Genomic DNA, 12,701 nt, shown 5'->3' on the forward strand with positions numbered 1-12,701 from the left:
GTGTTGTCACTTCCGGTCGGATACCTGTCATATCTAAATGAGACTAGGCAAAGCAATCAGAGTTATTTATACGAAATTCAATAAAAAAAATCCTGAGCTCGGGGGTTAACCCCGTGCCCATGTTTACCTTCCTGTCCGGTAGATGAACGAAATGTATGACTTGCCCGAGTTCTTCGACTGTGGATTTAGTGGCATCTGAATCATCGGGCACCACAAAGGACCTCGGAACTCCGAACTCTAACTCTTCATCTGATGTGTTCCTATTCTGATCTTCCGAGGACTCGGGGATTGGAATCTGTGATTGTTATTTGGCACTTTCCCCTTCGTTCCATTCCGGTATCTTTGCCGTCATAACAGCTTCTTCGATCGCGAACATTTCCTTTGCGGCCTGTTGCTCACCATGAACGGTTTTGATCCCTTCTGAGGTCGGGGATTTTAACGCCTGATGCATAGTTGAGGGGACCGCTTTCATGAGGTGAATCCATGGTCTTCCCAACAATGCATTGTATCCTATGTCTCCGTCTATCACATAAAATTTGATCTGCTGCATAGTTTCGACCGTGTTGATCGGTAAGGTGATCTCACCCTTCGTCGTTTCGCAGGCCATGTTGAATCCGTTGAGGACTCGTATTGCTGGAATGATCTGATCTAGTAGTCTCAGCTGATCGATGACTCTCCATCGTATTATATTAGCCGAGCTACCTGGATCAATCAGCACATGTTTAATTCAAAATTTATTGACAAGGATAGATATTACCAGTGCGTCATTATGAGGCTAAACGATGCCTTTCATATCCTAGTCACTGAACGAGATGGGACCGTCGGGGTCATAATTCCGAATACACTTTTCTCTTGTTATGAAAACTTTAGTGCGTTTCACTACCGGCCCGCAGGGGAATGTCCGTTCCTCCCATGATCATGTGGATCACTTGCTGAGGCTTTTCCGGTCTATCTTGCTTGTTGGCATCCACGTTCTTGAAGGGAGTTTTTGCTCGTTCACTTAGAAATTCTCGAAGGTGTCCCAAATTAAACAGACTGGAAACCTTCTCTCTCAGCTGCCGACAATCTTCGGTTCGATGGTCGTGAGTGTGATGGTATTTGCAAATAAGGCTTTTATCCCGCTTCTCTAGATCAGATTGGATTGGCCTTAGGTGTCTTGTTTCCCTGTTACGGATAACGACCGCTGCTATGGTCGCTATATCGACGCATAAATTATCCTCGGACAACCTTGGGATTTCTTTATTCCCCGAGGTTCTATCGACAACATTTCTATTCATCAGTCCACGATTACTTGGGCCTCGACTGTTCCTTCGATCGTTCCTCCTAGCGCTCTTGCTCGATTCGTTGTTACGCCCGTTTCCCATTTGATCAGGTGGGTAAGGTTGATACCTGTCATATGATGGTCTTGAATCTTGATCTGTCGTTCTCCTCGATCGGTCATTCCCTTTACCGGAATGCCATGATACTGAGGCCGCTCTTAAAATCTTATCATCTTCGACCCTGATCTTCGATTGATACCGGTTGTGTACATCAACCCAAGCGATTTCCAGGTACTCTATCAGATTTTGCTTTAGCTCCATAGATATGATCGAGCTTCTTGAGTTGATCCCTTGAGTGAAAGCCTGAACGGCCCAATCATCAGTTACCGGAGGTAAGTCTATGCGCTCCATTTCAAACCGGGCTACAAACTCGCGGAGGGTTTCATTATCTCGCTGCTTAACGTTGAACAAGTCCAATTTTCGGGTTTCGACCTTGATGGCTCCGGTGTGAGCTTTGACAAAAGCATCGGTGAGCATGGAAAATGAATCAATCGAATGTTCAGGTAAGTTGTGATACCATATCATTGCTCCCTTGGATAGGGTTTCCCCGAATTTCTTAAGCAGCACTGACTCTCTTGCATCATCGGCGAGATCATTGCCTTTAATACCACATGTGTATGCAGTCATATGCTCGTTTGGGTCCGTTGTCCCATTATACTTCGGGATATCGGGCATGTAAAACCTTTTCGGGATTTTCATCGGCGCAGCACTTGGCTGAAAAGGCATTTGGACGAATTTTTTTCAAATCCGGTCCCTTCAACACCGGAGGTGCCCCAGGAATCTGGTCGACCCTTGCGTTGTAGTTCTCCACCTTTTTGTCGTTCGCCTCTATCTTCTTTTCTCCAGATTCTACTCGTTTTGTCAGTTCCTGGAGCATCCTTATCAGCTCGACGTTTTGCCAGAGGTTGTTCCCATTGTTTCCAGCAGGGCGCCTCTCTTCGGTCTCCTCAGTTTATTCAGATAGAGAAATATTGGACACTCGATTTTGACTTTGCAACTGCGCTATAACCTCCTACTAGGCTTGTAATTGTGTCATAGCCATTTCTAACTGGTTCCGGAGCAATTGCAGCATGACTCCATTATCCCCACCGACGGGCAAGTCGCTTATTAATGATCTGATCTGGTTAGGATTGACTGGGGGTACGTTGTTATTGGATATCCCGTTGTCGTTCCCCTCGTGGTGGTTTGATTCAGCGTGAAAGTTGACAGAATAAGAGTCTGACATGTCGGGTAAACCTAAAATCAAACTTCAAAGAACAAGTATAAAATATCAAGTGTTATCAGAATTCATACTAAATCACCACTATTATCCTAGGCCTAACGGTGGGCGCCAAACTGTTTAACCTTAAAATGGATAACAATTGAATTTGTATGCGGTGCTAAGGATATGTGGTTTAATTCAACACGAGATTAGATTACAGGACAAACAAATAAGTAAAACGAAATATATAGATCTGACCACGATGGATGGTGACCGGCCTCGGGTACTGAGAACCGAGGTCAAATCCTTATGATCGGATGTTGAACAGTGAGTAACAATGGGAACTTTAGAAAAGATGATTGAACTTAGATGATTATATTTCCTTGCTTAGTACACGATCTCTCTCTCTCTCTCTCTGTGAAAAAAACCACCTTCAAATAAATGGGGGCGTCCTCTTTATATAGTAGAGGAGTCCTAACCTTAGTACAATTCTAAGTAAGGAAAATAATCTGTTGACAACTGTTGCCGGGATTGAGGCCGAAATACCCGGCTGAGGGAGGATATTCCGGTCTTCTCATCATGGTGGTTAACCGCCTCTTCTTCCTGCCTTAATGTCTCGTTCCAGATCGAGCTTGTATCCCGATCCTCGATAAAACCGGTCTCATCCTGGCCGAGCATGATGAACATAACGTTCATATTGGGAAATCGAGTATATCCGCATCCTCAGTTCTACCTGTACACAAGATCTAAACATATTCAAATCATTTTCATACTTTTCACCGAAAGTACTATTGTTGAGACTGGCATAAGATAATGCTTGGTGTACGCCTTAGCGTTAAGTATGTGCCCTACTTGTTCAGACGACTTTCCGTAGCATTGTATGAGTCGACATAATCTTGCTAAATAATAACAAACATTAGCCAACACTTGGGGGACTTTAATTATATCTCAACTTTGATTTTTGTTTGCGTCCTTACACATCGAGTAAATACCACTCCCGAATATCACAAGTAACTCCCAAAATATTTTTATAGCAAAAATAGATTCCGTGGTGTATTTGGGCTTTCAACATCTATTTTGAGCCCGTTAGGATAGGCTTATGTTTTTGACTTACAAGCCAAGGCCATAAGTTAGGAATTCTAACTAGCTTATGGCTTTTGACTTATTTTTGTTGTCTTGGCTTAAAAACAAGTGCTTAAAAGCACTTTTTTATTTTATGCAAACACTACAAAAGTGCTTAAAAGCTATTTTGGCTTAAAATAAGCCAATCCAAAATGTTAGTTCGAATTACATTACATGCGTGTGTCATCAACATAAGTTCTTATAGAACTTATAACAATCATTCAGGTAGCGTTTTCAACAATTAGTTCGAAGCATAATTTTTGTTTCAACATATCGATTAGAAAACAAATATTACACGCTGTACTTTCAGATCATGAGCATACCACATATTTCACTGTAGCGATGGAGTATCGGAGACGTCCCATGAAGTTTTGGAAGGTACAAGCCATGGGAAGTACGTAACAATGAAGTAAAGGATGAATTACGATCTCGTAAGTCGTAATCGGGAAGGACAACCTCGAAACACGAGAACGTGACCATTATTAAGTATAATAAATGATAAATATCATGTAGGGGGAGTTCTGGAAGATTTCGGGATCAACCAAATCAAAGAAAATAAGTTTGTCAAAAATTTGAAAAAAGTTGGCAGAATTAAGGACAGAATTTTGGGTCAACTTTGGAGGGGTATATCTCCAGGTATATGGGGAGTTTTAAGGTGTTTCAAAATCTTACAATGAATTTCGTCGAGTCTAGTTTTCAACGCAATAAACCGCTCATCGGTACAACGTCGGAATAGAGAATTATGGAGGTTACAAGGTAGGCTGACAGAGCAGAAACAGCGCTGCTACAGTACTGCTACAGTGCACCGACTTTAGCACCTATATAAGGGGCAAAAACCCCATTTTTCTGCACAAAAACTTCCCAAAACATTCCAGAAAATTCAGCCAAGAAAGATAGCTTATATATCACATAAAAGCGAGGATTTTGAGTAATTTCAAGTGACGGAGTATTAATCGAGGTCCAAGTAATGTGTGGTTGTGATTATAATATTGTCTTGCGGCGGAATTGGCTTGGATTCAAAGTAAATATTGAACATATTATTGCTCTAGAAAGAATAAGGTATGAATCTCTCCTTATTAATAGTAATTTCAGTTTATTTACGGAGATAAAGTTATTACATAGTCGTATAATAAGTTGGATAGTTGAGAAACTTGGAAAACATCGTGTGAGATGTTTTATGGAGCCTATTGGTGTTGGTAATGTTGTTGTGATGTTGGTATTGTTGTTGTTGTTGTTGGTTATTGGATGTGATTTCGGGCTAGGCATATAAACAGGGGAGATACTGCCCGAATTTCGGCAGATTCTAAATGGATTTAAATTAAGGGTTTAAGACGAGCGTATGACGATGAGCCTAACAATAGTATGAATGGTTGTATATGTAGCTTACGAGGCTACGAATATCTTAAGTGAATTGCAAGACAGGAAGTAAGTTGGAAGTTGAGAAATTATCTTCCAGGTATGTTAAGGCTAGTCCCTTTCTTCTTAAGGCATGATTCCTTTCTTATGAATCCAATAGGTGTTTTCCAAATGTCCCATGATCCCTCTATGTGAATCCATAAATGTTTTCCAAGAATATTATTATTCTCAAAAGCTAGAGATTCATGATTCATGGAGTTCTTATGATGTTAATAATAACTGTGTTTTGTGATGACGATGATCCTATTTCTAGAAACTCCTATGTTATAATTCCTTACATATGTTTCATAACCCCCTTACTTCCAACAGTTAGAGTTCATGATTCAAAGGCATGACTTCTTTCTTGATAACCCATAAATATTTTCCAAAATGTCCCTATTTTCCGAGTCAAAGATTTATGATTCTATAAGCTTTTATGCAACAACAACGGACATGTTTTTACAATATGAATGGCGATGTTAAAGATGAGAATGTTTCTATGATAATTATGATGATGATGATTTTAATTCTAGAAATTCCAAAGCTTATGATGTTAATACTATTATGAGATTATTGAGATTATTTCATGATTTTCTCAATTTTATTCATTGTTGTTGATCTCGCCTTATAATAATTGTTCCTTCAAGGTGAGATATAACGATGATGATAATTCCATAATGAAAGTCGGAGGTTACCGACCTTACTTGGCTCTCATGCATGCTTTATATATATGCATGTATTTTCTCACACTGCGCCGCGCTATAGCCGGTCGGGCATGGCACGTAGATGTGCACACCACTGCAGTGGGCATGTTATGATATTGCCCCGGACGCGGGCTAATGATGATAACACCGAGCCTTAATGGCCGGGCATGATACTATATATATGACACCGAGCCCTAATGGCCGGGCATGATACTATATATATATGACACCGAGCCTTAATGGCTGGGCATGGTACTATGTATATGTATAGAAATGTTTTTTTAAAGGCTAAGCATGCATGACATCCGCCTTATGAGGCATTCAGATGTACAGGTTATCTCTCTTATTCCATGTTACCTTTCATATCTATATTATGTTGTTATTCATGCCTTACATACTCAGTATATTTTTCGTACTGACGTCCCTTCTTGTGGACGCTGCGCTCATGCCCGCAGGTAGGCAGGGAGATGGATCAGACCCGTAGGTGTTCTATCAGCAGATTCTCAGAAGCACTCCACTTACTTCGGAGCTGCAGTCTATTTGGTATTGTCCTTATGATCATTTGTATTCTATGTAGAGGCTCGTAGACGTGTGTGTACAGTTAGATGTTTTATAGCTCTACCGGTTCATGTTGTTGTATAATATTTTGGTGGCCTTGTCGGCCTTATTTTGAGCTCTTGATACTTTACTGTTAGCCTTGCCAGCTTTATGATATACGTTATGTTGTGGCGACCTTGTCGGTCCGCATATGAACATATGTGCTGAATGATCGGATATTTTTATGTTGGGCCTTTTCTGCGTGCAGGTGTTCTTTGAGTTATGGTTTATAATGTTCAAAATAACGGATAAGTCAGGTGGTTCCTGGCCTACGGGTCGGAGCCCGTCATACTCTGATGGGGGTGTGACAACAAATGAAACTTTATATATCTAACACATGGGGTAGAATGCACATACTTGTCCACACAAGAATGTGCTTACATTTACTAATAATTTGCATATCATCAACGCATTTGGATAAAACGACTTGAAAAGAGTAATAAGCCTTAATTTTCTTGCTTTCGTTTCAATACCAAACATAAGCTTCAACTTCTTTTCCGACACTCCAACGTCCCTAATAAATTCAACATATGCTTCAGTATGTCTCATTATATTCAACTATGCAATATGACATACTTTCATCAAACAACGACTCATAATTACCTAGACTGAATCATTCAAGCATCATATACTTATCTCAAAACCAATCAAAATCCTAAGTTCTCGTTATCATGGTAGTTAATTCAAAATTATCTTTTTAATTCTCAGTGTCTAAAATATCACTAAGACTACTGTATGGGTAAAAAAATCGCACCTAACACGTGGACCAACATGTAGTCAACACGTGTCAGTTTATACAGTGACGTAGAGAAATCAGATGGTGATGCCGAGCAAAGCATTTGCGAAAAGGTAGCTGATACCGACGATGTGGTCAACGAAGAGAGCATCAATGGAAACAACACACAAGACCCTCTTTATTGCGCATTAAATAGAGTTAACACAATGACCGCAAAACGGTTTCTAACTGCCAGAATCAAGGAATTAAATGACAATCATTAATTCAGCAATTAATGATTGTCGTTACATACATACAACGGGAAGGGCACCAGATAGGGCCAGATACCTATAAATAGGACTTTCACTTGTATATCTAGGCAACCAATACTGATTGAAAAATACTCGATTATTGATTATACTCTGTTTATTATCATTATCATTATTCTCTTATCATCAAGTTCTTATTCATTCTGGAGAACGGAGAAATACATCACTGTTGTTCATCTACAATTGGCATAAGTTTATTTTTCCGCCTATTTACTTATTCTTTATTAACCTTTAAATAACTTGCATGTGTTAATTCTAACATCTGTATCAAATTACTACCAACTATGGTTAACCTTAGAAAAAATTCAACTATTTGGGTAAAATACGAATTTTGACTCAAATAGTTTGGCACCGTCTGTGGCAATTCTACAGTTGGCTTCGTAGTTTGATCTCTCTTTACGCAAAAGTTAATACTTTGGTATATTCTTCTGTTTTTGCATTCAGATATGACAGGAGCCACACCTACACCACCCATTGACGGAAACATAAACGTCAATGAAGAGGAACTGGTTGACCCAACTAACGGGACAATAGGAAACACATCAATGGCGAACCCAAACCAAGCTTCAATCCCAATAGGAGATTTGCGGGAGTTCCTGAAAAGGGAGATGGCGGAGGTGATGAAACAAATGATGGTTGAAATATGACAAAATCCCTCATGACCACCTCCACTGAACGGGATTGCTAGCTCAAGTCGGTCAATACCCCTTGAATAAAGAAACTTAAACGGAGAGCCAACCAATACCAGTGATCTCGGTGTAACAGCAGAGGCAACGGGTCATGGCGATGTTGATATCAACCCAATCATACCTATTCCAATATTGCAGCGGTTCGAGGAGCATATGAAAAAATTCAAAGAGCGTGAGGAAAGAATCAGTAGAATCTGGGGCACCACCCGCTATCAAAAAAGAGGATGATAATGACTACATATATCATCCATGGAAAGATTTTGCAGATTTGGAACACGTTCCAGAAAGTTTCAAATTACCAAAAATCAAAAATATGACGGAACTACGGACCCTCAAGATCACATCACTGCCTATACATCTGCTATTCGGGCCTGTGATCTTGGGCTAAAGATGACTCGGTCTTTTATGATTAAACGGTTTGGTCAAGTATTGACAGGAGGAGCGCTAGATTGGTATGCAAGCTTGCCCCCAAATTCGCTTGAATTCCTTGCGGATTTGGTAGATAAATTCAAGAAGGCACACACTGGAGCAAGGAAAGCAGAGAAAAGAATGGAAGATATATTCAACATCAAACAAAGGAGGGATGAAACTCTACAAGGATTTTTTCATCGTTTCCATAAACACCGTAACACCTTGACGCAAATTGAAGAAAAATGGGCTGGGATTCCATTCCGACATGCATTAAATCCTGATAGAATGCCAGCAACAAAGGATCTCGCCAAACACTTAATTGAGTATCCGACGAAGACATGGGACGATATATATTATCAATATTGTTCAAAAATTCGGATAGAGCAGGATATCATCAATCCGATCATGAGGAAATCATCACCATCAACTAGGGATACATCAACTAGAAGCAACTCCAGAAAAAGCAATGGAGATCGAACGCATAGAAGAGAACGTTATGATCCATATTATTCACGAGGAAGCTGCGAAGGTACACGAAGAAATAATCAATATCGGCATAGATTGATACGCTCAAATTACACCTATTAATGGCATAACGTGGACGTTGTCAAATATAGTAACCCAACAAGGTTGGGGTCGAATCCCACAGAGAACAGTATGTAGGCGATTTAAGCAGATTAGGAACTATCACTAACAATAACTAGACCGAACTCATCAATGGTTGTTTTTTATAAGGTTTTGATAAAATGCAGAAATATAAATTATAATCTAGAAAGCAAGTAAATTGATCAATGGCCACAAGAATGGAATAAAGGAAACTACTTCTCAAGTAACGATCCAATATATTTCACGAATTATAAATAATAGCAAGTTTATGTTATTCAGCCTCGGATAATGACTCTAAATTAACTTCTCCCAAAGATTAACTAGACTACCCAATTGAAGATCCCTCAAGCAATTAGGAGCATTAAGAACACCCGAATATGGCTACAAGTGGTATCGCCTATTCCTAGGTCAATTTCCATTAGATGAGGGTTAACGCCCCAAATTCATTTTAATTATTCTATCCCAATCCTGTTTTTCCTCTTTCGAGTTTCAAACAAAATAAATGGGTGAGTCCTAGGGTTAGCTACTCCCTTGAGAAACGTTGAAGAACAAGAATAATTCAAATAACAAGAACTTACTTGAATATAAATAATGTCGCTGAATAAATAAGCACAACAAGAGTGTCAATCTTAATTGTCACCAAGAAATTCCCATAAGCAAGGATTAAATAAAAGAAAGAATATTTACGTAGGAACCCTAGCCTCCAAACTTGAGTTTTATGCCAAAGATGATTTTACAATGCCCTCAGTTGGCTTTTTAAAAGAACTGGAATAGCAAATATCGTCAAAGTCCAAGTTCTGCTCAGACTGGGCCAGAAAACCTTCAACGCGCCACGTGGCTACGCGATCGCGTGGATGACGTCAGCATCCCTCCGTTACTTCAGCGCGAACGCGTGAGCTAATAGCGCGAACGCGCAGAGTCACTGACGCGCGTGGGCGCGAACGCGTGACCTACCTGCGCGAACGCGCAGAGTATTTTTCGACGAAAATTTCCAGAACCTCCAGTTGTTTCCAGTGATCAACTTTTTTACTCTGTTTCGCTTGTTTTCCACACTTAGGCTCTAGGGACATCGTATTACCTGAAACATAATAAAAACCACGTAAAATCACATAGACTTGCTTAAAAACAAGTAAAACTTATAGCCGAAAAGCGTCGATTGTGGCGTAAAATCACGCCACATCATAGATCACCACCACCAGCAGGGACTTCCCGAGGAAATTACAACACCGGAGCTCCAAAACTCATGGACTATAATTTCTGTGTTTCGACATCAGAAGTGTTGCAGCATTGGACAAATTGGGTAATATGGTCAAATGGCCTGGTAAAATAAAATCAGATCCGAGTAAAAGAAATCTAGAACATTTCTGTGAATTTCACAAAGGACATGGTCACAAGACTGAGGATTTCCATGCATTGCGATTGGCAGTTGCCGATCTCTTAGAGCAAGGGCATTTGACGGAGTTGCTTTTGGAGAAAGGCGAGCAAGCATATTATCAAAACAGGGAGCAAGGAGCGCCGCCATCACTTCCCGAGCCAAAGCCAGTAGTTAATTTTATTACAGGTGGTACAGATATCAACATTACAAGAGGGCTGGACGTCAACAAAGTCATTTACACTTCAGGCGTGTAGTTCAAAAGAATAACAATCAGAAATGAATAAAGGGATAAGTTGGCTCTCGTCGAAGATTGTATCACCTTCGATGAAGCCGACGCCGATAATATGCTATTTTCTCATAATTATGGGTTAATAATTACTTTGTGCATCTTAGATACTAATAATAAGAGTTATTTTGTTGATCAGGGAAGTGTTGCCAACATCATAAACATCAGGGTCATAGAGGGGATGAAATTGATGAGCAAAATAATCCACAAATCCATCATGCTCACTGGGTTCAATAATTCAACAGAAAGAACTTCGGGTGAAATCATTTTACCAGTAATAGCAGGTAGAGTGGAGCTACAAACTGCCTTTTCAATCATGTCCTCTGTGATGGCATACAACATGATAGTTGAACGTCACTGCCTTTTCAATCATGTCCTCTGCGATGGCTTACAACATGATAGTTGAACGTCCATGGATTCACACCATGAAAGCAGTACCATCAACATATCACCAAGTGGTCAAATTTCCAATGCCGTGGGGGCGTAGGCGAAGTTCGTGGAGAGCATAGAATTTCCAGAGACTGTTACGCCGTGGCGATAAAGAAAGGAGTTCTAAAGGTAGAACATTTCGAACTAGAAAACGAAGGTAAAAAGGATAAACAAGTCTACCAAATACTGAAACAAACAGAATCAAGCACCAACGATGTTGAAAGAGAAACTATACAAAATCCTTTAACAGAGGAGCAATCAATGGCGGTAGTTGAGGATCTCGATCTAATGTCGTTTGATGATGCATCTCCGAAAAAACATACATTCATTGGATGCAAACTACACCAACCGAATAAGTATATTTCATTTTTACGTGACAATATAGATATTTTTTCCTTTTGCCGTGCTGACATGATAGGAATAACACTGGAGGTAGCAACGCACAAACTGCACATCGATCCTTGTCACAGACCCGTAAAACAACCCCGAAGAAGATTACCCAATGATAGAAGTAAATTCATAGAGGAAGAAGTACAAAAATTGTTAGACGCCGGATCCATAAGACTGGTAAAGCATACGGAATGGGTGTCAAATGTAGTAGTGGTGCCAAAGAAGAATGGAAAGCTGCGAATGTGTGTAGATTCCACAAATCTAAACAAAGTATGCCCAAAGGATCCATTTCCACTCCTTCATATAGATGAAATGATAGACACAACAGTCGGCCATGAGTTGTTGAGTTTTCTTGATGCATATTCAGGATACAATCAAATCAAGATGAATCCTGCGGATCAAACAAAAACAACATTTATAACATCAAGAGGTTTACATTGTTATAATGTGATGTCGTTTGGACTCAAGAACGCCGGTGCAACATATCAGCGGTTAGTGACAACAATGTTCAAAGATTAACTGGGAAAAACAATGGAGGTGTACATCGACGATATGGTTGTGAAGTCGGAAAGGGCTAAAGATCACTTGATTCATTTAAAAGAAGCCTTTGCAATATTAAGGCAATTCAACATGAAGCTGAACCCCGAAAAATGCGCATTTGGCGTGTCTTCCGAAAAGTTCTTGGGATTCATAGTTTCAAAGCGAGGAATAGAGATAAATCCAGACCAGATAAAGGCGATAGAAAACATTCCCGATGATCTCAATAGCAAAAAAGTGGTTCAAAGTTTAACTGGTCGAGTAGCAGCGCTATCTCGATTTATTTCAAGATCATCGGAGAGGTACCACAAATTCTTCACTGTACTAAAAAAGCAGCAAGATTTTGAGTAGACGCCAGAATGTAAACAAGCATTACAATAGCTCAAAAGGTATCTTTCAAGTCCGTCGTTGTTGTCAAAACCTAACCCCGAAGAAAAGCCATTTCTATATCTTGCCGTTTCAGAGGTATCGGTAAGTGCAGTTCTGGTACGGGAAGAAGAAGGTAAAAGTCTCCGATTTATTATGTTAGTAAAACACTTTTAGATGTCGAAACAAGATATCCACACTTAGAGAAATTGGCTTTAGCTTTAATACAT

General features: G+C 39.9%; 2 protein-coding genes across 2 annotated transcripts; one reads left to right on the forward strand and one right to left on the reverse strand.

The window, feature by feature from the left end:
- Positions 1-304: 304 nt before the first annotated feature.
- LOC132637325 (uncharacterized) lies at positions 305-1,946 on the reverse strand. The gene is made up of 2 exons (XM_060354435.1): positions 884-1,946; positions 305-702 (listed from the first exon to the last, which is right to left on the reverse strand). Exons 1-2 carry the CDS (start codon positions 1,944-1,946, stop codon positions 305-307), a joined length of 1,461 nt encoding a protein of 486 aa, XP_060210418.1.
- A 6,515-nt stretch (positions 1,947-8,461) lies between these two features.
- LOC132637326 (uncharacterized) lies at positions 8,462-10,717 on the forward strand. The gene is made up of 2 exons (XM_060354436.1): positions 8,462-9,011; positions 10,374-10,717. The coding sequence occupies exons 1-2, from the start codon at positions 8,462-8,464 to the stop codon at positions 10,715-10,717; spliced, it is 894 nt and encodes a 297-aa protein (XP_060210419.1).
- Positions 10,718-12,701: the final 1,984 nt, after the last annotated feature.

Source organism: Lycium barbarum, chromosome 4 (assembly GCF_019175385.1).
Source record: "Lycium barbarum isolate Lr01 chromosome 4, ASM1917538v2, whole genome shotgun sequence".
Taxonomy (NCBI): Eukaryota; Viridiplantae; Streptophyta; class Magnoliopsida; order Solanales; family Solanaceae; genus Lycium; species Lycium barbarum.

Excerpts from the sequence above, each read along its gene's own strand:
- LOC132637325 (XM_060354435.1), bottom strand. The coding sequence starts at position 1,946 with ATGACTGCATACACATGTGGTATTAAAGGCAATGATCTCGCCGATGAT. Across the intron at positions 703-883 it reads GGACATTCCCCTGCGGGCCG|GTAGCTCGGCTAATATAATA; the intron begins GTAGTGAAACGC and ends TGATTGATCCAG.
- LOC132637326 (XM_060354436.1), top strand. The coding sequence starts at position 8,462 with ATGACTCGGTCTTTTATGATTAAACGGTTTGGTCAAGTATTGACAGGA. Across the intron at positions 9,012-10,373 it reads TTCACGAGGAAGCTGCGAAG|CATTGGACAAATTGGGTAAT; the intron begins GTACACGAAGAA and ends GAAGTGTTGCAG.